The 19,741-nt window shown below is 36.4% G+C and overlaps 2 protein-coding genes across 7 annotated transcripts; both read left to right on the forward strand.

Moving 5' to 3' along the window:
* The first annotated feature begins 666 nt into the window (after positions 1 to 666).
* On the forward strand, positions 667 to 14,132 carry LOC142553125 (protein ARABIDILLO 1-like). 2 transcript variants are annotated; one of them, XM_075663136.1, is made up of 14 exons: positions 667 to 855; positions 962 to 1,012; positions 1,384 to 2,988; positions 3,169 to 3,327; positions 3,396 to 3,482; positions 3,608 to 3,739; positions 4,243 to 4,370; positions 4,630 to 4,717; positions 6,697 to 6,791; positions 7,626 to 7,689; positions 9,559 to 9,734; positions 12,349 to 12,570; positions 13,485 to 13,569; positions 13,687 to 14,132. In XM_075663136.1, exons 3-14 carry the CDS (start codon positions 1,642 to 1,644, stop codon positions 13,876 to 13,878), a joined length of 2,775 nt encoding a protein of 924 aa, XP_075519251.1. In that variant the 5' UTR covers positions 667 to 855; positions 962 to 1,012; positions 1,384 to 1,641; the 3' UTR covers positions 13,879 to 14,132. The 2 variants fall into 2 exon arrangements, with proteins under 2 accessions (XP_075519251.1, XP_075519250.1); XM_075663135.1 differs by having other exon boundaries at positions 667 to 1,012.
* A 603-nt stretch (positions 14,133 to 14,735) lies between these two features.
* LOC142553128 (uncharacterized) lies at positions 14,736 to 19,581 on the forward strand. Of its 5 annotated transcripts, none has more exons than XM_075663140.1 (7): positions 14,736 to 14,917; positions 16,087 to 16,129; positions 16,347 to 16,805; positions 17,459 to 17,769; positions 17,852 to 17,908; positions 18,506 to 18,933; positions 19,167 to 19,581. In XM_075663140.1, the coding sequence occupies exons 3-7, from the start codon at positions 16,408 to 16,410 to the stop codon at positions 19,404 to 19,406; spliced, it is 1,434 nt and encodes a 477-aa protein (XP_075519255.1). In that variant the 5' UTR covers positions 14,736 to 14,917; positions 16,087 to 16,129; positions 16,347 to 16,407; the 3' UTR covers positions 19,407 to 19,581. The 5 variants fall into 5 exon arrangements, with proteins under 5 accessions (XP_075519255.1, XP_075519257.1, XP_075519256.1 ...); XM_075663142.1 differs by having other exon boundaries at positions 16,087 to 16,127; positions 16,424 to 16,805; XM_075663141.1 differs by having other exon boundaries at positions 16,093 to 16,127.
* Positions 19,582 to 19,741: the final 160 nt, after the last annotated feature.

Consider the following 19,741-nt stretch of genomic DNA (forward strand, 5'->3'; position numbering starts at 1 on the left):
TCCAGATCTCGTATGCCGTAGATATGTACAACTATCCGCAATCTCACAGCTTTATAGAATTCAAAATCCACAAGATGATCATGTTATTACAGCGAATCCAAGCACCATACAACAAATCATCATATGTAAGGCCGAGAGATGCGAGAGATGATAAATCTTTGTTTCTAATTTATCCTGTCTACTACTATAAATCTATTGGTCTAGTGACAAGGACGAAGCCTCAAAATTCACAAGGTTTTGGATCAAATTCCACTTATATATGTTTCTAATTTAGCCAAGAAAATCACCTAATCGTATATTATAAAAAAACTTATTGTCTCATATATATATATATATATATATATATATATATATATATATTGATATGTATGACTCATTTATTTCGTATTATTTATGTCGTTGATAAATGTATAAGTTGGAAAGAATTGATTATTTGATTTGTTATATATGTATTTTTTTTAAAAAAAATCAAATATTTGTTTACGCCAATTAATAAAATGCCGTCATATAATATGCGCTTACGGGTTTTACGACCAATTACCTAATGGCGTTGTAAGTGTATGTAGATTGAAATTATTAATATGTAACATAAAATATAATTTTTAAATTTTATTTTTACTTTCTGTTATTAAAAATATTCATTCTGTGAATAATGCGGAAATATTCAGAATGTAGCCAATTCAAGCCTTCAAGGCACTTAATTTGGGTCCGGGAAGGCACTTAACTTGGGTCTTTGCTTCGTCTCCATCTTTGATATTTTGGCACAATTCTCTCCTACCCTTTCTCCTTCTGTCTTTTGTCTGCGCATGTGTAATTGAATGAATGCGAAGGAACGAGGCATTTTCACGGATAAAGGTTTTAGTCGGTTTGCTTTTGCTGTGCATCAGGGTATCGTTACTGAAACATATACAAGGTTTCATAAATGCAATTTCCCTCAATGGGTGATAGATTTATTGCGTAGGTTGGAGAGTTGAAAGTTTTGGTAAAGGCCCACAAAGCTAAAACAACTCAGGTACGAATGAAAGTGTCATTGACTTCGCCTTAATATGATGATGATGCATTTATGATTGGGGATTCATCCCATCTCCAGCAAGGATTTTTTGCGTGCTGTTTGAGACTGATATTCTGTTTTATCGCGCATTCATGTCATTGGTGGGTTTAGGATTTAGGGATTGTTGACGTTCCTGGGTCCATGTGTGGTTCATCTGAGGAAGCTTTGCTCGTTTCTGGGATGTGGGTTTTGAGATTAAAGGGTTTTTTTACTTATGCCACCTGATTTTCATCAACGATTACGATAAAAAAATTGAGTCTTTGATATGCAATGGAATCTTGTCTTTTGTACTATTGAGCTGTGACCGATATTGCTTGCTTTATTGGTTTCAGGTCTGAGGACTTTGTTGCAACCCGTGATTGAGTAGGATTGTTGTGGTATAGTGGTTTCTGGTTTTGGCAGCTCGGAGAAATTAAGGGAAAAGGCAGTTCATCACATACTGTTTGCCAGATTATTATTTTTTTGGCTTTAGGATTGAGTGTCAAGAGTTTATCATATTGTGCATCATCTCAGGCTATTTTGAATTACCTAGTTGTTGATAGCTTCTTTACTTGCCGTGGGAGAGTTTGTTTGCGCTGAAGTGTTCAAGTATGAGTAGGAGGGTACGGAGGAGAGTTGTTAGGAAGGGCAAAGAGAAAGTTGGTTACCCCGAGATTGATGAGAATTTGTGTTTGAATGAGAAAGGAATGGTTGATTGGACCAAACTACCTGATGATACAGTACTTCAGCTTTTCTCATGTCTGAACTACCGTGACCGAGCGAGCCTGTCGTCAACCTGCCGCACATGGAGGACTCTGGGTAAATCACCTTGTTTGTGGCAAGTATTGGATCTGCGGCCCCACAAGTGCGATTCCGTGGCTGCTGCATCACTGGCCTCTCGGTGCGAGAATCTGCAGAAACTTCGTTTCCGTGGCCCTGAATGTGCTGATGCTATCATAAATCTTCACGCGAAGAATTTGCGTGAGATCAGTGCTGACTGTTGCAGAAAAATGACCGATGCCACACTCTCTGTACTTGCAGCGAGGCACGAAGCGCTAGAGTGCCTTCAGCTGGGGCCAGATTTCTGTGAAAAGATTACCAGTGATGCCGTAAAAGCTGTAGCAATTTGCTGTCCGTGGCTGCAGAAACTTCGACTCTCAGGTCTACGTGAAGTGGATGCAGATGCTATTAATGCTTTGGCAAAGCATTGCCCTAATTTGACAGATATTGGATTCATTGACTGCCGAAAGGTAGATGAAACATACCTGGGGAATATTGCATCAGTTCGTTTCCTTTCAGTTGCTGGGACAACTAATATAAATTGGAATTTGGTGTTACAAAAATGGAGTAAGCCACCGAACCTGACAGGCTTAGATGCCTCCAGAACAGATATTAACCCTACAACTGTTTCAAGATTGTTTTCATCCTTGCCCAGTTTGAAGGTCTTGTGTGCCTTGAATTGTCCGGCACTTGAAGAAGAGGTGGATACCACCTCTCTCTCTATTAACAACAATAAAGGTAAAGTGCTTCTAGCTGCCTTCACCGACATTCTTAAAGGAGTAGCAACCCTATTTGTCGATACACCAAAGAACGAGAGGAATAATTTCTTGGATTGGAGAAGCTCGAAGATCAAGGATAGGAAGTTGGACGAAATCATGAATTGGTTGGAATGGATAATTTCCAGTTCACTTTTACGAGTTTCTGAGGGAAATCCTCGTGGTTTGGATAAATTCTGGCTCAACCAAGGAACAACTTTGTTGCTTAGTTGCATGCGGAGTGCCCAGGAGGAAGTTCAGGAAAGGGCAGCCATGGCTCTTGCAACTTTTGTTGTAATCGATGATGAAAGTGCAAGTATAGACACTGGAAGGGCTGAGGCAGTTTTGCGAGATGGTGGCATACGCCTTCTCCTAAATCTTGCCTGCTCGTGGCGGGAGGGGCTTCAGGCAGAAGCTGCTAAGGTGAAATCTCTTTCATCGATGCCTTATGGAGAATGTTGTCCCATAGTTTTGCTCATGCATTTCATTTGACTCTGTCATCATCTACTGATCTTATTGCAAATTGTTCCTGCCTTTTTAGATGGTAGAAGAAGCAATAATTAGTTGTTGACCAAATGCTCAAAGTGCTTTTTTTGTGTGTAGGCCATTGCTAACTTATCGGTGAATACCAATGTTGCGAAAGCTGTGGCTGATGAAGGAGGCATCCGGATTCTTGCAAATCTTGCTCGGTCTGTAAACAGATTAGTTGCTGAAGAGGCTGCGGGAGGACTGTGGAATCTCTCCGTGGGTGAAGAGCACAAGGTTGTATCTCTGCTGCATGTTTTTCTTCACTTTCATGCCATTTCATGCTTCATTCTTTTTCATTTCAGGGTACCATCGCTGAAGCTGGTGCTGTAAAAGCTTTAGTTGACCTCATCTTCAAATGGTCGAGGTGTACTGGTGGTGAAGGAGTATTGGTATGCTTTAAGGGGGCGATTGTTTTTATTTGCATTTTATTAATGCATAGAAGTGTATTATAATGGAAATGGACCCAGAGTTGCATTAACATGCTCCAGTTTATTATTTAATCAATTGATTTTAGGAACGTGCGGCTGGTGCATTGGCAAATTTGGCTGCAGATGATAAATGTAGCGTGGAAGTTGCTGCAGTGGGCGGTGTACATGGCTTGGTATCCCTTGTTCGGAGTTGCAAGGTTGAAGGAGTGCAAGAGCAGGTGGTGTTATGTTCTAATTGAATGGAATATTAACCATGAATATTCCATATTAGTTTAACACACTGGATAGGATAATTAGGAGTTTGGCCATCCTTGATGGTTGATGCATCACAGAAAGTTGTCCCAAGATAATTTGTTTGTAGACTCTCGTTATGTACTTTGTTTTCATGTTTCCAAGGTCAATATTTACAACTTGTTTGCAAGTCCTTTGGAGCCAAGCACGCCCAGAACTTTAGCCGGAGGGAGCGATGGGGATGAAGGGGAGATTTAGTATGTTGTTTGGGGTGAAATTTTATTTTTATGAAAAACATTTATAAAAGTTTTTTTTTTTGTTTCACACCATTGCTGGGTTTGCCCCTGCTTTAGAGCAGTCCAGGGATGTTAGTGATATTCACTCTGTGGCTGTCTTACCTTCAATTAACTATTTGTGTTGAAAAACTCTCTTGGCAAGTTAAAAAGTTGTATCCAGTTTTTGAGTGATACACCTTGGTGTCATTGTACAGGCAGCTCGGGCTTTGGCTAATTTGGCTGCTCATGGAGATAGCAATAGTAACAATGCTGCTGTGGGACAAGAGGCAGGAGCTCTTGAAGCTCTCGTGCAACTTACTCGCTCTCTCCATGATGGTGTTAGGTATTGTATATTTACTGAAGTTTCAATGTCTATGTTCGAGTTTTTTACATTTTTGCATGAGGCTGGTCATTTCTGGTTTTTCCTTGTCATGTAAATGCATTAATTGCCTGTAAGAATGAAAATAGATTCAATATTGATTGATTCATCGGTTCCTTAATATAGTCTCTTTGTAACATTGTAGCGGATTACTCATCCGCACATATGATGTAACTGCTTCCTAATCCAATAAAATAGTTTCTTATCAAAAAAAAATTTTTAGGCAAGAAGCTGCTGGTGCATTATGGAATTTATCATTTGACGATAGAAATCGGGAAGCAATTGCAGCAGCTGGTGGAGCTGAGGCATTGGTATAGCATTTTTTTGTATTAAAGCATTTACATACTCTTGATTGATTCCAAGCAACTAATAATTTAGAGGAAACTGTGGGATAATTTGCAAAATCCAACTGTTTGAAACCGTACATTGGCAAAAAGAAAAAGCATGAAGGTAATCGTCTAGATTCATTGGGTCATATGTGTAAGTTCTCGGGCAGCCTATTTTATGGGAACAATATCAAAAGCATGTCTTAGTTACTTTCACTTTTAGGAATCATATATTGGTCCTAACTGATTTATGGACCTCTCCAAAAGTTGCCACCTCTGCATTTCACTCGTCATGAAAAGTCATGCTAGATAGAAGAAATTTTTAGTGTTGGTTTTAGTTGTGTTGTATACTTCTTCGAGTTATTGAACTTGCTTCGAATGAGCTACCACTTCCCAGAAGGTCACCGATTTGAACCTGTGTGTGATAGTAGTCAATGAATCAAGATATTTCTGTGCCTGTGGAGGAGGGAATTTGGTTTGCTGGAATTCTGGCAGGATTATGACGACAGGATCGTGTCTAGAAAATCAATAAATTCAACACTTCAATGTCGCTGGAGACTTTTATAGTGATGTCTTTGGTGTTTGCCTTCCACTGTCATTTACACAATACATAATGGACAATGGTATTGGCATACTTTGGTGCACTGCCCCTTGGAAAATACACTTATTGTTTTGCAATACGTTATGACTTGCTGAGTTTTTAGAGTTTAGTTTTCTTATGAAAAATTAAGAAAATATAGAAATCTGCATGCGTTACATGAACCACAAGTTCAGCCATTAATAATAAATAATTTTTTAAAGAAGCGTTTTCTTGCCTCTGCTTGGTATTTGCTTTCCTAGCTAGTTGAATGTATTTCATTATGTTAGAAGCACCAAGAGTCTGTGCTTAAGCTTGAATTTAGCCTATGAAATCAGGAAAAATCAATAGTAGGAGAAGCAAGCACTATTAATGAGTATCGTATGCAAGAGTTGCGCAGGTCGGAAATGTGCTATCACGATGATGAGCAAGTTTTTGTGCACATTGTTGAGTCTCTCGTAGATAAATCTCACTATTATCACATTCATGCTTATGTTTTGTGGTCTCTCCCGTGGAGATTTATATCACGAATCTTCTAAAATTGTCGTTGTATGTGACATCTTTTTCATGAACATCACGAGGAAATATATCTTGGAAAAGTTTACACTTGAGTAATATATTACACGTCAGTCAGTATTACCTCCCAACTTGGTACACAGGCATAGAAAACATCGCCAGCTCCAAGTTACATTACCTTGTTTTTAGATAGTTGGTTTTGTAGATATGTGTAATGTGTTCGAGTCTTGGCTACCCATTGAGAATGATTTTGAGTATGTTTGATGTACTCATCCACTCCGCCGAATATGGATGAGCTCGTGTCAGCTTTGACAATGTTGTTATTCAACTGCAATTAATGATTGAGGAATGATCACTCGAGTGATATTTCTGTTTCTAAGTCAGTCTTTGCCAAAAGTTTTTGTATTCTCCTTGAAACGGTGTGCAAAAGTGTACATGTTCTTTTGCCTCTGCTTTATTCTATTTTAGCCTCTGTTATGATGGTAATTAGATACTATTGTTTGTAAAATGGCCAGTAACTCTTGATCCAGTTAGTGGATTTCTAATAGGTGGGGAAATTAAGTTGCAGTCTATTTACTTCATTTCATAACCTATAATATCAGATTGTGTTGATTTTGTCTGCATTCAGAGTGAACTATCACAAAATTGCTCTTAGCATAGTAGCAAAATTGTTATTTCTCATAAGCTATCTACTGCAATTCTACTGTATTCATCAGAGTTGTACATGATCTGTCTGGTATTACCTTTTCCGTCTGTTTTTCTGGTCTACTCTTACACCACCAATGGTTCTTATCTATTGACATAGTTTTCATAGTAATGTAGCGGACGAATTCCAGCTCATGCTGGCTGTTCATTTTTTTGTGATCTCTAGGTTGTTCTAGCGCGTTCCTGTTCAAATGCCTCTCATGGCCTTCAGGAGAGGGCTGCCGGTGCTCTTTGGGGATTGTCAGTTTCGGAAGCAAATAGGTATAAGCATTACAGTTGTTTGTATGGTATTTCTGCTTCTGATGATGGTCTTTGACAATTGTAATCCAAAATACTCTATATTGTCTGTGTACCCAATTTGCACCAATCCAATCGAGCAGAAATTAACAAAACAAACTTCTATTTATTTTGACATACAGTCAGAGATTTTAATGCAGTTCAGTCCATTGTAAGTTTATTGATGCTTGTGGGTCTCTACAGACATGACAAATAGCTAATGTACAGCTTAACTCCTCCTAAACCTTGGCTTACACAAACCAGAACCGTCAAGACTAAAGTTCTCATGTAGCAGGTCCGAGTGTTGAAGAGAATAGTTGTTCGCATTTAGATATACTTATGATGTTCTATGATCTCAATTTCAGTATGGAGTACCGAAAGGCTTAGCAAGAAAAAGTTCAACTTTAACCTCAAGAACTTGTAGCTGGTTACTTTGTTAGTTTAAGCATTCATGCTTTTTCCGTTTTTGTCCATTTTTTCCATTTTGGCAGTTTCACTCTAGGTAGTTAGATGGATTCTCCCCTGGAAAAACCAAATTCAATGAAACAATGGAAGTAAATTGGTTGGTGGTGAGGCATAACAAGAATAAATCTCATCCACATCTACAAATTAGATCAAATCATACTGGCAATGTCTATTTTAAACTTAAAATTGGACAACGGAGTTTTGCTATTTGCCAACTGCTCGTCTATAGATCAGCTTTTATGCTTTATAACGTGTCAGTTTTTTCGACATATTTACCCATATTTGGTGGATATGTAGTTTCTGACCAATTATTATCTATTCGTTTATGTTTTGACAATATGTTTCTCGTAATAGCATTGCCATTGGCCGAGAAGGTGGCGTGGCACCTCTAATTGCACTGGCACAATCAGATGTTACGGTAAGTTTTCTTGTTGACAACATTAGAATTGTCATTTGGGTTTGTTTTTCGGTTGTCATTTGTGCCATCCAAGCATGGTAGGTTAATTTGGTTTGTTCTGTTTTTTTCCTACTATAAAATATGTTTACTTGCTTAATTTTGATTTTCATTAGTTGACGTAGCGAACTTCTGTAAGTTTCATCCGATTGCATTCATGTTAAAAGTTGAATATAATCCAGAAAACCATATAGCTGGCCACTTAGAATTCTTTATCTAAGATTGTTGTGGTATCCGTGATGGCAACAAAGATCATGGTAGGATCATACAGTAATATCAATTAATTTTTCCGGAGCGGCAAAGGGTGTAAATTATGGTTATTGTAATATCTTTTGAGGAGAGAAACCTGAAAGACCTGATGAATTCAGGAGTGGTAGGAAGTTGGCCACGACAGCAGTTCAAGCAAGAACACTATATGGGCCGAAAAACTGCGGCTATGTTTCGGGTATTGTTGGTTGCAGGTCGAGTTCTGTCCATAAGATTGAAGCCTGACTGGTAGTCGCTACTGACTCAAAATTGTATATTATCTTTTCTTAGTAGCAGGTTGCTTCATACTATTCTTAGTATTGGCCATATTTTGCTTGAGATTGTGGATAATACTATCTAGTTGAAGGAAAGCTTCCAATGGAATATCGAACTCTCTAGATGGATGAATTACAGGAGGTCGTGATCTGTTGAGAATGTGGAAAGGAGAATAACCTCTTGATGAGTGAAACGGAGAGTTTTATGAAAGTTAAGAACCTGATTATCCATCTCATAGCCGCAAAGACATTGTTCAAGCCTATGGTTAGTGACCTCTGGTTGTTCGTCCATTCGGGACTCCGCAGCACGAGAGATACTCGCAACATTTTTTCACGGTGGAGCATGGTCTTGCACATGAATTCTTTTTTTTTTTTCTGCGGTCCCGCAGCACCTTTGCAATGGAATTTCTCACTAGTTGTTTGGCATCAAGGTGCTCCAACTCGTACTTTTTGCTCACGATATAATCCCACTTCACGCGAAGAAATAGACATACAAAATGAACTTATCAAGCATTTCCACCAGAAGGGGCATTAGCTGAAGCAAATGAATCACTAGCTATTGTGGATTTTTAGTTTTGGAGTTAAAGATCAATGTGTTTTTTAATGGCGGACAGCTTGTGGAGGATTTCTTTAACTGCTGCATCAATGACATCGAGTTACTTGTCATGTCCTGCAATGTTAGAAAAATGTTCACAATTCGGGTCGATGCATGGGGTCCCGTCTATCATGCAGTCAACAAGAGCACCAAAAAATGATAGGTTGTGATGAGTGGTAATTTGAGAATACCCACACTCCCGAAGAGGAAAGAAAAAAGAACTTGTACTGAAAATTTTCTTTATTCATACAAATTTTCATTCTCGCAATTTAATGTGGAATTTGTTGCAAGACTTCCCGATACTTTCAATGTGCTGGTAAAAAAAAAAAACATGTCACACATTATAGTTACACAACTATATTTGTTAAGGATGGTTAGCAAAATAAATTTGGTCAAACTAAATTTTTTAAAAATAAAGATTTCAAATTATTTTTAAAAAATTTAGTTTGACCAAGGTTATTTTCAAAATTTTCATATTTGGTATTGTAGGACATCACTATTCTTGAGCATGTGTGCAAGCTATTTTATAAACTTCCTCCTTTGCTACCTCAACTTCCATTTGGTGCATAATGTAATCTTTCTCTAAGTCTCGTTGAGCATCTAGGATCGATATGTGTGCTGTTTGTATCACATTTAGTAATAAATCTTAGCATATGATTAGTATTTTGTTTCTCACCAAAACATGAATGAATCTTTGCACATGCATCATATTTTCAGGATGTACACGAGACTGCAGCAGGGGCTCTTTGGAATCTTGCTTTCAATCCTTGTAATGCTTTCTCAATTGTAGTGGAAGGGGGGGTTCCTGTGCTAGTTCATCTTTGTTCTTCTTCTACATCAAAAATGGCACGCTTTATGTCTGCGTTGGCACTGTCTTACATGTTTGACGGAAGGTATTCAACAATTCTCTAACGTGGTTTCTATTATTTTAGTTTCATTTTGTTGTTCGTAGTCGTTTTTTAAATGTTTTTAGATTTTACATTCCACTGACAGACAATGCAATTTGTTTTATTGACCGATCTTTTCGATTGGGAAACTAGCAAGTGTACTAAATCAAATTATAATATAGTCGGATTTGAGTCATAGTCTTGTCAAACATATATTATAATTTATATTACTTAACTTAACTTAAGCTAGACTAATCAATTAAATGAGTTAAGGTAAAATGATAAATCTAATAAGCTAAAACTAAGGAAATTTGCCAATTAAACCAACGGTATATAATGATTGAAAAAAATTCAAATTCAAATAAAAGAATCAAGATACACAATAGTGTCAATCTCTAATATGCTGACACATATTGAAATTCAATTAATTATCAAATTTTTGTACAATCACCATGAAATCCCCTAATTTCTTTACTAATCAATTACTCGAGTTAATAAACATATTTCAATGCCACATTCTAGATTTAAATGCATTAAATTCAATGAAATTTCATATTTAATCTAAAACTGCAGCATAGAAATCAAATTCTTTCTTAGTTGACTTTACTATGTGTTTTTGTTATATAATTATCTTCCAATTCAAGATTAATCGACAAACATGTAAATAATTGATAAAGTTATTTGCAAGTCATATTAAATCATTATCAATCAATAATTGAGAGCAAGAAAAAATCGTTAATTGAAAACAAACCAAATATTATAATAGTGTACCGTCTCGGCCCTATCGCGGTCTTAGTATAAATAAATTTATCTCATAAATAAAAACAAATCATAAAAACAATGTATGAATTCGTAAAAATAAATTTAGAAAGGAAATAAGAAAATCTCAGTGTGATTGGCTCGATTCTCCTTTGAAGTTGTCTTCTTCTCCCAAATCATAGCCGTCCAAAAGTAAGTGTCAAAAGTCTCTAATAAAAGTCCAAGACCTTGTATTTATATTTTTTCCATAAAAAAGTCATGCTTGGACTTGAATTCTTCCCAAAATATAAAAAAATCTCAAGTTTTATGGAAATTCCCTCTTTTTCCTGATTTTCTGCAATTTCCAGGATTTTTTCCACGTGGGGATCCGTCTAAATTATAATCACAATGCATATGCTCAATTTTACACAGATACAGACCCAGCACGGAAGTGGTACAAGGGTTTCATCATTTTTGCCCAAAATATTTATTCATTTTCAGCGACCAGCGGATACAGACCTGGATATAGGGGCCATACCACTTTTGCAAAATCGATCTTTGAAAATTCCTTCCTTTCTCCTTAGACCCTTCCTTTCTTTTTGGGTTCTTCCTTTATGGATTTGAATTCTTTGATCTTTTTCCCATAATTGAACTTTTTCCACACTTTGGTTAAACCTAGGAACAATATAAAATAAGTGCATAATAAGGAATAAAAATGCTAGATAAACACAAATACGATAAAATAGATCCCTAAAAATCTTTATAGATTTGTGCTTATCAATTATCTCCTTTCTAAGTTTTGCATTGGTCGATGTCAGCTCTGTAGCTAAGTGACCATATACCATATTTGCACTCGTTCTCATTGCATCAGCTTATCTTTTGTAAAGAGTTGTTTTTTTTAGTAAAGAGCTGTTTCTGAAAGGCAGTAAACAAGATAACTCTGGAATCATAACAATGAAGGTTCTTTGTTTATTCTACTGACATGATGTTCATGTGTATCTCAAGAAATACAATACACTGGAAACCTCTGAATGTTCTGAGAGGACTTTAGAACGTATTACTAAAACCGAATCATCGCCCTTCAACTTTAAATAAAATATTTTTCAAGCGAGACTTGTGCAACATCTGACTTGGTATTTTACAAAGAGTCTAATGCGCTTTAGTCAGTTTAGTAAATCTGTAGAATTAATATCCCTCCCTTTATACATTATACTCAGACCTCCAATCAAATGATGACTTTTGCATCTAGTGCTTTGAGGTTTAAAATGTTTGCATGCTGGGGTGTAAAAAGTGACTAAAATGTGTACGTCTACCTCCCCTTGTTATATTCGGAAGATCTACTCTTGTTATTTGGACATACCTAAAAAGAGACAAATGAAATTTCTATGGCAAACATAGATTCCCTTCACTTTGACATTTAAAATTAATGTTTCAGGTGAGTATATCCTCCTTTTAAAATTCGTAGTTTCAAATCTAAATTAGCTTGTGCATCACTAAGGAGTTTGTGCTTCAGAAAACTCTATGATACACATAATAATGGACTTGTTTAAATTGGAGTGTTTAGATATTTTACACATAAATTGTTTATGCAATACTTTCCTGTTGCTCCACTTCCATATAATGCATATGCAAGCCTTTGAATTCAAACAAGAAGTTTTCTTTCATTTGTTGGCATTTTCTTCAAAAAAAAAAATAAAAATCTAGCAAGTTATGAACTGCTGAAATTTGAAAGTTTTTCAGTTTTCAAGGAGATGGGTTTTATGAAATTTTAACGAAACACAACCTTGGTGATATTATTTTATATGCATCACTTTTCCTGTCTCCATTGTGGAAAGTGGCAGGTATTGGCCACAGCGTTGTGAAAGTCTCAATTTATGTGCAGAATTGATGAAATTGCCCAGATAGGAACATCAACTAACAGTCCTTCCAAAAGTATGACCTTAGATGGTGCCAGAAGATTGGCTTTGAAGCACATTGAAGCATTTTTCTTAACGTTCACTGACCCCCAAGCTTTTTCCAGTGCTGCTGCCTCATCAGCTCCTGCAGCATTGAATCAAGTAACAGAATGTGCTCGTATTCAAGAAGCAGGTCATCTTAGATGCAGGTCCCCTCTCTCTTGCCCCCTCCCTAAAATTGCATTTTTGCTTGCAGTTTTTTACTGGCGTTAATTTTTGTTTTAATTGACTGCTGGCCCTATAGATTGGATGTACACAGATGCTCACACTAATGTGTTTTGTAGAGGTACTCTCCCCTTAATTCAGTATGAATGATATTCCTCAATCACTGACGTAAACTGGATTTTATTGGTTCTTTTGCCTGTCTAAAGCAAAATCCCAGGGGAGACTACCTATTTTACATTTTAGCAATTCTAATGACAAATATGTCTAAACCATTTTCAATTAGCTAGCCATATGTTTATGATCAAGTTTTACGAATAAAAAACTTTGACCACTCTCTCTGGATTTCTCAATTTCTCGTGTTACAGAAGGATTTGTGTGCTTGTTCTAAATGAGAATTGAAAGCTGATTGTGGGATCTGCCAAATTTGCATTGACGTGAGCTTGAAAACTTATGGTGCATGTTATCTAAAGATTGTTGTATAATTAATTCAATGTCTGGGAAGAAACAATGGATTTCTGTGCGTTCAGATGTACGTTCAATGCACATTATTTTGAAATCTGCTTACAAATTCCAGCCTTTCGAGGAAACCGAAGACTGGAGGCCAGATTTTCGTGACTTTTTCAAAGCACTTCTCTGTTTATTAAATTTTGTCAAGTTGCCACTATCCATTTGATAATTTTTCTATTGCATTATTCAAACCGGTTAGTTGAACCTTTTACACCAAAAGAGGACTCGCACACAAGCTTCTTGACATACTAATTCTATCACATCATTCCCTGCGAGCCCTTAATCCATGTTATCTTTTTGGTGTCTGAATGGTTGTCGTGCTTAACTATAATTGTCTTGCACCTTTTGCTACCTCTGTCCTCATTGTCCTGATAGTTCTATTTGTATTCAGTGGAGCTGAGATTGGAAGATTTGTTGGTATGCTGCGAAATCCTTCTTCTATTCTGAAGGCATGTGCTGCATTTGCTCTTCTTCAGGTACATCAAACACGAATTCACACAAGACAAAGTTTTATATATTCTTGAGCTATAAATAAATCAGATTATTACTGCCCGCATTTTGTTGACATCTCATCTCATGTTCTACTTTTCAAGTTCACGATCCCTGGGGGACGGCATTCCCTGCACCACGTGAACCTTCTCCAAAACGCTGGAGCTCCTCGAGTACTTCGTGCAGCAGCAGCAGCAGCAGGTGCCACACTCGAAGCCAAAATTTTTGCTCGTATTGTACTTCGAAATCTCGAGCAACATCGCATGGAATCTTCCGTCGGAAGAGCATCTGTGTAGACAACAGTTTCATTTAGAGTCTGCAAATAAAAGGTTCAGCTTAGTTTTCTTGATGACGAGTTAGCTATATTTGGCGATGGTTCCATATATTTTAAAATTTGAGATTGAGACTGTTGTGAGTTAAAATAATTTTTCTTTCTGGGTCTGAATGTATGCGCTCAAGTTCAAAACATATGTTGGTGGGGGGGTAAAATCATTGTTAAGAAATATTTATTTTATTCGCGTTGATTTTACTATCCCTTGATAGTACCCAACTCTTAATCCAATGGCTGCAAAAAAAAAAAAGCCAAAAAAAATTCATTAATGCAATACATTACATTGGAGTGAATAACTGACATTAACTTCTTTAACCAAAAATACCGTGTATTTTCAAAAAATATGATCCTAGCCTAGTTTGTGTGTGTTTGTGAACGAAATTATGACATTTTTGTGAAATTTCTTAATAATAATAATAATAATAATAATAACATCTTCTGACTCTAACTTCAAGATCATTTTTTCGTTGTTGGTATTTTATTTATTTGTATCTTAAATAATAAAAAATATTAGTAATCAATTACATGCGCAAAAATTCACTAGGTAAATTTTTTTACCAGCTTTTGATTAAATTGTTTATAAAATTATTTTATCTTTTATAACACATACATATTAAAAATATTTTTTTATTTATTTAGGATTGAAATTAATCTTTTGCCTGAAATTTAATAACTGAACTTCTAAAAACAATCAAATCACTAAAAGGAAAAATATACAAAATTTAGAATTAAAATAATTCAAGGAAGGAAAAAGGAAATTGTATCCTCAAAAAAAGAAGAAATTTTTGGCAGCGATTGACCCATTTTAACAACTCAGATATTAGAATACCCTCATCAATCTCACTTTACACTGCCAAAAAACCTCTCTTCGCTATAAAAACGCAAAGATTTTCTCGCAATTAACAAACTATTCTTCCCTTAGTTCTCTACCAACCTCTCTCTCTCTCCCCTACAGTCTGAGGAACAAATTCGTGGGGGTGGTGACAACCCAGAATTTGATCCAGGTGTTTATTTTTGATAATTAATAATAATTTCTTGAGTTTTGTGTTTTGACTTTTTGGCAGAAACCCAACTTGTCTTTGTTTTTTTGCTGCCATGATCGCCTTTTGGTTGTCTCTTCACGTGTGGCTTGCTCGTTTTATGGTCAATTTCGAGTTCTTGTTTTGGGTATTCGAAGGAGATTCGATGAAAAATCAAGATTGAATTTTTCTCAGGGAAGGGGGTTTCTTTTTCCTTTCCTTCACTGCATTTTTGTTAAGATTTGTATTCGTTATTGGGGCTGACAGCCCTGATTGACTTCGTTTGAATTCTTTCTTGATGTTTATCGTTTTCTTTTATTTTCGTTTTTTTTCTATTTATTTTGGAGAAATCACGATTTTATATGATGCCTACCCTTTATCGCTATTATCTGTAAGTGCCTGTGCCTGTGCCTCATGCATTCATTTGTTGGTGTTTTTGGGTTTGAGTGGTATGCTTGTACATTGATCTGACTTTGAATTCAAGTTTAGAAAATATGATGAATTTGATTACTTTGGGTGGTATGAGATCTGTGATCTTTCGGTTTGGAGCCGAAGTAAATCAAAAAAACTGAACTAAAGTAAATCAAAAAAACTGAACTATCTTGGTCAGCTTTTATGACAGAAGTCCAAGTCGCATATCAGAAAAGCTATATATTTGTATTTTTAATGCGTTAGATGACCATATTTGGTATCTGTTAGAAATAAAGCGGCAAGTTAACAGTTATCCGAGTATCTTTCCATTGAGTTCACACGGCATGATCTCATAAGATTATCTATGCTTATTGGCTGTATGTGGAATTATTTGGTATCTGTTAGAAATAAAGCGGCAAGTTAACAGTTATCCGAGTATCTTTCCATTGAGTTCACACGGCATGATCTCATTAGATTATCTATGCTTATTGGCTGTATGTGGAATTATGGCAACTCGATCTTGTGAATATAAGGCAGTTCGTATACCAGCATTTGGAAAAGTTTCTTTTTACACAATAAATTAAAGGTTGGAATTTCTCTTTTAATCTTTTTTCTTGCGTTAATTAAGCGCATCTGGGCGTGTGGATTTAAGATTTTGTAGATTAAACCTAACAAATGCAATCTGGCCTTTTTGAACCATTTGACTCGTGTGTTTGACTAACCAGTAGATTGAACTTCTTCAGTTTCAGGTGCGACCATTAGCATACACATACATTAAATCAAGGTTGAGTGGGCATTACTGTCACTTTATTCGATTCCAGAATTACATCATAGCACACTCTGAAACCCATTGCTCAATCGTGTAACTTTTATTATAAGCGATTTTGATAGCAGTGATCATTTCTAGTTGATGTTCTGATAAAATTTCTTTGAGTTTTATATTTCTACTTATTATGCTGATTACAAATTTATTAAGCACAGTACGTGTAAAATGTTTTTTCAGGTGTTATTAATTTCTTGTTTGAGCTGTTCTCGAAATGAGAGATTTTTGATTGTATATCACAATGAATCATGGTATAGCACTTGGAGAGAAATTAGAAACAAATATGAAGGCTTCGACCTATATGGCAAGTGGAATTTTCGCTAAAGAACTTGAAGATGAACTTATGAAATTTACAGCTAGTTATGAGGACTGTAAAGCCAACACACGCTTGGCTGAGCAGAGTGAAGAAGTCCAAGGTAATGCAAATGTGGAAGTTAACATTACAGACTGCACAAAATCTGGTGGCCGAGAGTTTGTTGCAGCGGAATACCATGAAACAACAGAGAGCTCAAGTTCCTTTGGAAACAGTGACACTGACAATATTGACCCATTGGATGACTCTGAAATTATGCCAGAGTTTCATGGTGATGCCTCATCATCTCTTGGTTTTGATGGATTTGGTGAACCATTTAGAATGAGGTTTGTTTTCTAGTCATTATTTTCTCCTCTATGACCTTTCTCATCAAAACTAAGCATTTAATCCTTGTAAAGAAAATAAATCGTGAGAAACTTGAAAGTGAACCCGCGGTTTTGGGTTGGTCAGTTGGAGAAATTACTCGAGTTACGGTTTTCAGCACTGAAAATTGCTCTGATCCTAGATTTTGTTTGGTTTAATGTGATTAGATGGATTTGAGAGAATGTAATGCTTCACTTCATCCCAGACAAGTCATTGTAAAAAATCCATGTCTTGGAATTGAAGCACCATAATGAGCTTTATATTAATAAATTTGAACTTTCTGCACTATGTTATCTTTTATCTTACACAAAGGTAGAGAATCTTGCGTAAAAAAGTGGAGTTAGATAATGTGTGGCCACCTGTAGAATGGGATTTTATAATTTGGGGTGAATTTGGAGGTTGCGGTGTTTGTCCAAACTAGAAGTGAATGAGATATCAGGAAATCGATGCTTTGAGTGGGCCAACTTGGTTTTCATTCTCTCTTCTTTGATTTCTTTTCTGGCCCCTAATGAATCAAACATGCTCAAAAATTGTAATTTCATCTATATCTTTAGTGTTTGTCAATGCGTTTCCATTCTTGTCATCACATTTGGCGTATTTTTGTTGCAATATTTAGGAAGAAAAGGGTCACTGGTCATTGGAGATCATTTATCCAACCTTTGATGTGGCGTTGTAAATGGACTGAATTGCAAATTCGTAAGTTTGAATCACAAGCCCGAAAATACGACAAAGAACTTGAGGAATACGGTAGGCGAAAGAATGATCAATTGCAGAATCCTTCATTCGAAGGTCTTGGTGTGAAATCCCTTCATTTTACCTCCAGCAATCCTAGAAATGGTGTCTACATGAGGAAGAAAAGAAAAAGAACCGAAGACTCAATGGATATAGCATCATATATGTCTCGCCATAACTTGTTTTCATATCATGGTACATATTTTCTTCATTTCTGTTGAGTTCAATTCATTTTGTATTTATCTGAAGTTAAGAATCTGCACGGGCCATTTTGCAGAGAGTAAGAGGTTTTCTGGTAAGGGTCTCCTTAAGGGCAATGAATTGAAGAATCGAGGTGACAACTTACATTTCATTTTGTGTTAACTATTCAACCTTGATATACGTAATATGAATAGCTAGTGCCATCATATGACCATACGAAAGTGTTGGCGATTTTTTCTTTTTTCTTATTTGTTCATTTGGACTGATTCAATTGGGTCCATTGGTTTCTAAGCTTTTGTTGTTAATTACATTTTTAAGAGCTGGTCTCTAGCCACGACTTCGGGCCATCGTCATATTATCCCCTTATAACTTGTTATTAGATATTAAGTTTGTTGAGCTTATTCTAATCACTAGAATAGTTTCAGTTTTCTCATTTTGCACGTGCCATGTACTTTTGATTGGAGATGGTTGGTGAAGGATATAAAATTAGTTGAGTTTATCCCATTCACAAGAACATTTTAGTTTGCTCCTTTTTGTTTGTGCAATGTGCTTTTGATTAGAGACATGATGGTGATTTTACCTTTTTCTTAAATTTGTTTTTTACAAGACTTATGTGGTTGAATTTGACGAGATAGAAATTATCATATTTTTGGAATGATAATTAAGACTAATAGTTTTGACAGAAATTTGTTGTGCTTATACCCAATGTTTTGTTTTTTTTATATTGTAGCAATGACAACTCAGAGAGTCAATGTTGACAATGAGATGTGGGTCAATGATGAACAGCTCTTCCTTGAGCCTGGAGATGGTGATAATCCTTTGGAAGTCATACTTGGAAAGATTGAATTTCTTCGATCACTAGTTGTTAAAATGAAGAGTAGAGTTGAGAAGGTGATGAGTGAAAATGCCGGAAAGTTATCTTTCATGGATGACTCAAGCATGCTTAAGCCATTTAGTGCTTTGATTGCCTCTCCTCAAAATACTTCTCCAAACAATGGGCAAAAAATGCCCGTAGGAACTTATATCGCTTCGCAGCTTAAGATGGAGCATAACATGAGTGATGCACCTGTACCTGGAAATGGAGTGACAAGTGATGAGGTGATTCCTGGTGTAAATGGAAGCACTAATCATGTTAGTTTTACCAACGCACACAAAAAAGTGAGTTAGATTTTGTTTCCTCCCCTCAAGGTTGTTTTAATTCATCTGTAGAAATGATTTATTCGGCAAAATACTCTGAGATTATTCCCTGTTAGGACTTTGCTTTTGCATTTGTTTAGCTGTTGGATTCACGAGCGACAATGCATTTTGTGAATTATCTATTGGTAGTTCTTTATGATGTACTCCTCTTTTCTTGATCATCCTTGGTTTAGTCATCTCTAAAATGCTCTCAGGGAGAGGAAGACATTCTCATGGACAACAAGCAGGTGAAGGAAGAGATGAATAGTTTTGAGGAAGTAAAGATTGAGCCAATCCGAAGTCCTTTGGGCACCAACCCTCAAGTTCGAACGGCACCCAATCCTCCCACAAACAATCAAACATCACCTATAATGCGTTCTATGTCAAAGCCTCCTGCCCCTAAAACCCAGAGAAAGAGTCGCAAAAGAAGAGGTGCTGGTCAGAGGCGTAGATGATCCACAGGTTAGCCTCTCCTAGGTTGGGACAGTTTTCGTTTGTCGAAGAGGTATTAGATATGGAGGAGACTAATGTTACAGCAGAAATTGTCAATATGTATTCGTTTTCAGTTTGTAAATTATAAAGTTCTATTCTTTGGGATATAATGACTTGTATAAACGCGCATTTCATAAATTGTGTTTCAATCCTATGGTGAAATATATCTCCAATCCTCTCATTTCAATTCCTGTGTCATGTGCAACCCTTCTGAATACTATCACTCGAGTGATAACTCGAGTTCCTCCGCTGACGTTGTGGCATGTTTTATGACGCCTGTAAGTATGGCTTGTGTTTG

This window comes from Primulina tabacum, chromosome 8 (assembly GCF_025594145.1).
Source record: "Primulina tabacum isolate GXHZ01 chromosome 8, ASM2559414v2, whole genome shotgun sequence".
Taxonomy (NCBI): domain Eukaryota; kingdom Viridiplantae; phylum Streptophyta; class Magnoliopsida; order Lamiales; family Gesneriaceae; genus Primulina; species Primulina tabacum.

Excerpts from the sequence above, each read along its gene's own strand:
- LOC142553125 (XM_075663135.1), top strand. The coding sequence starts at position 1,642 with ATGAGTAGGAGGGTACGGAGGAGAGTTGTTAGGAAGGGCAAAGAGAAA. Across the intron at positions 3,740-4,242 it reads TTGAAGGAGTGCAAGAGCAG|GCAGCTCGGGCTTTGGCTAA; the intron begins GTGGTGTTATGT and ends GTCATTGTACAG. Across the intron at positions 12,571-13,484 it reads GCAGGTCATCTTAGATGCAG|TGGAGCTGAGATTGGAAGAT; the intron begins GTCCCCTCTCTC and ends ATTTGTATTCAG.
- LOC142553128 (XM_075663140.1), top strand. The coding sequence starts at position 16,408 with ATGAATCATGGTATAGCACTTGGAGAGAAATTAGAAACAAATATGAAG. Across the intron at positions 16,806-17,458 it reads GGTGAACCATTTAGAATGAG|GAAGAAAAGGGTCACTGGTC; the intron begins GTTTGTTTTCTA and ends TGCAATATTTAG. Across the intron at positions 18,934-19,166 it reads TTACCAACGCACACAAAAAA|GGAGAGGAAGACATTCTCAT; the intron begins GTGAGTTAGATT and ends AAATGCTCTCAG.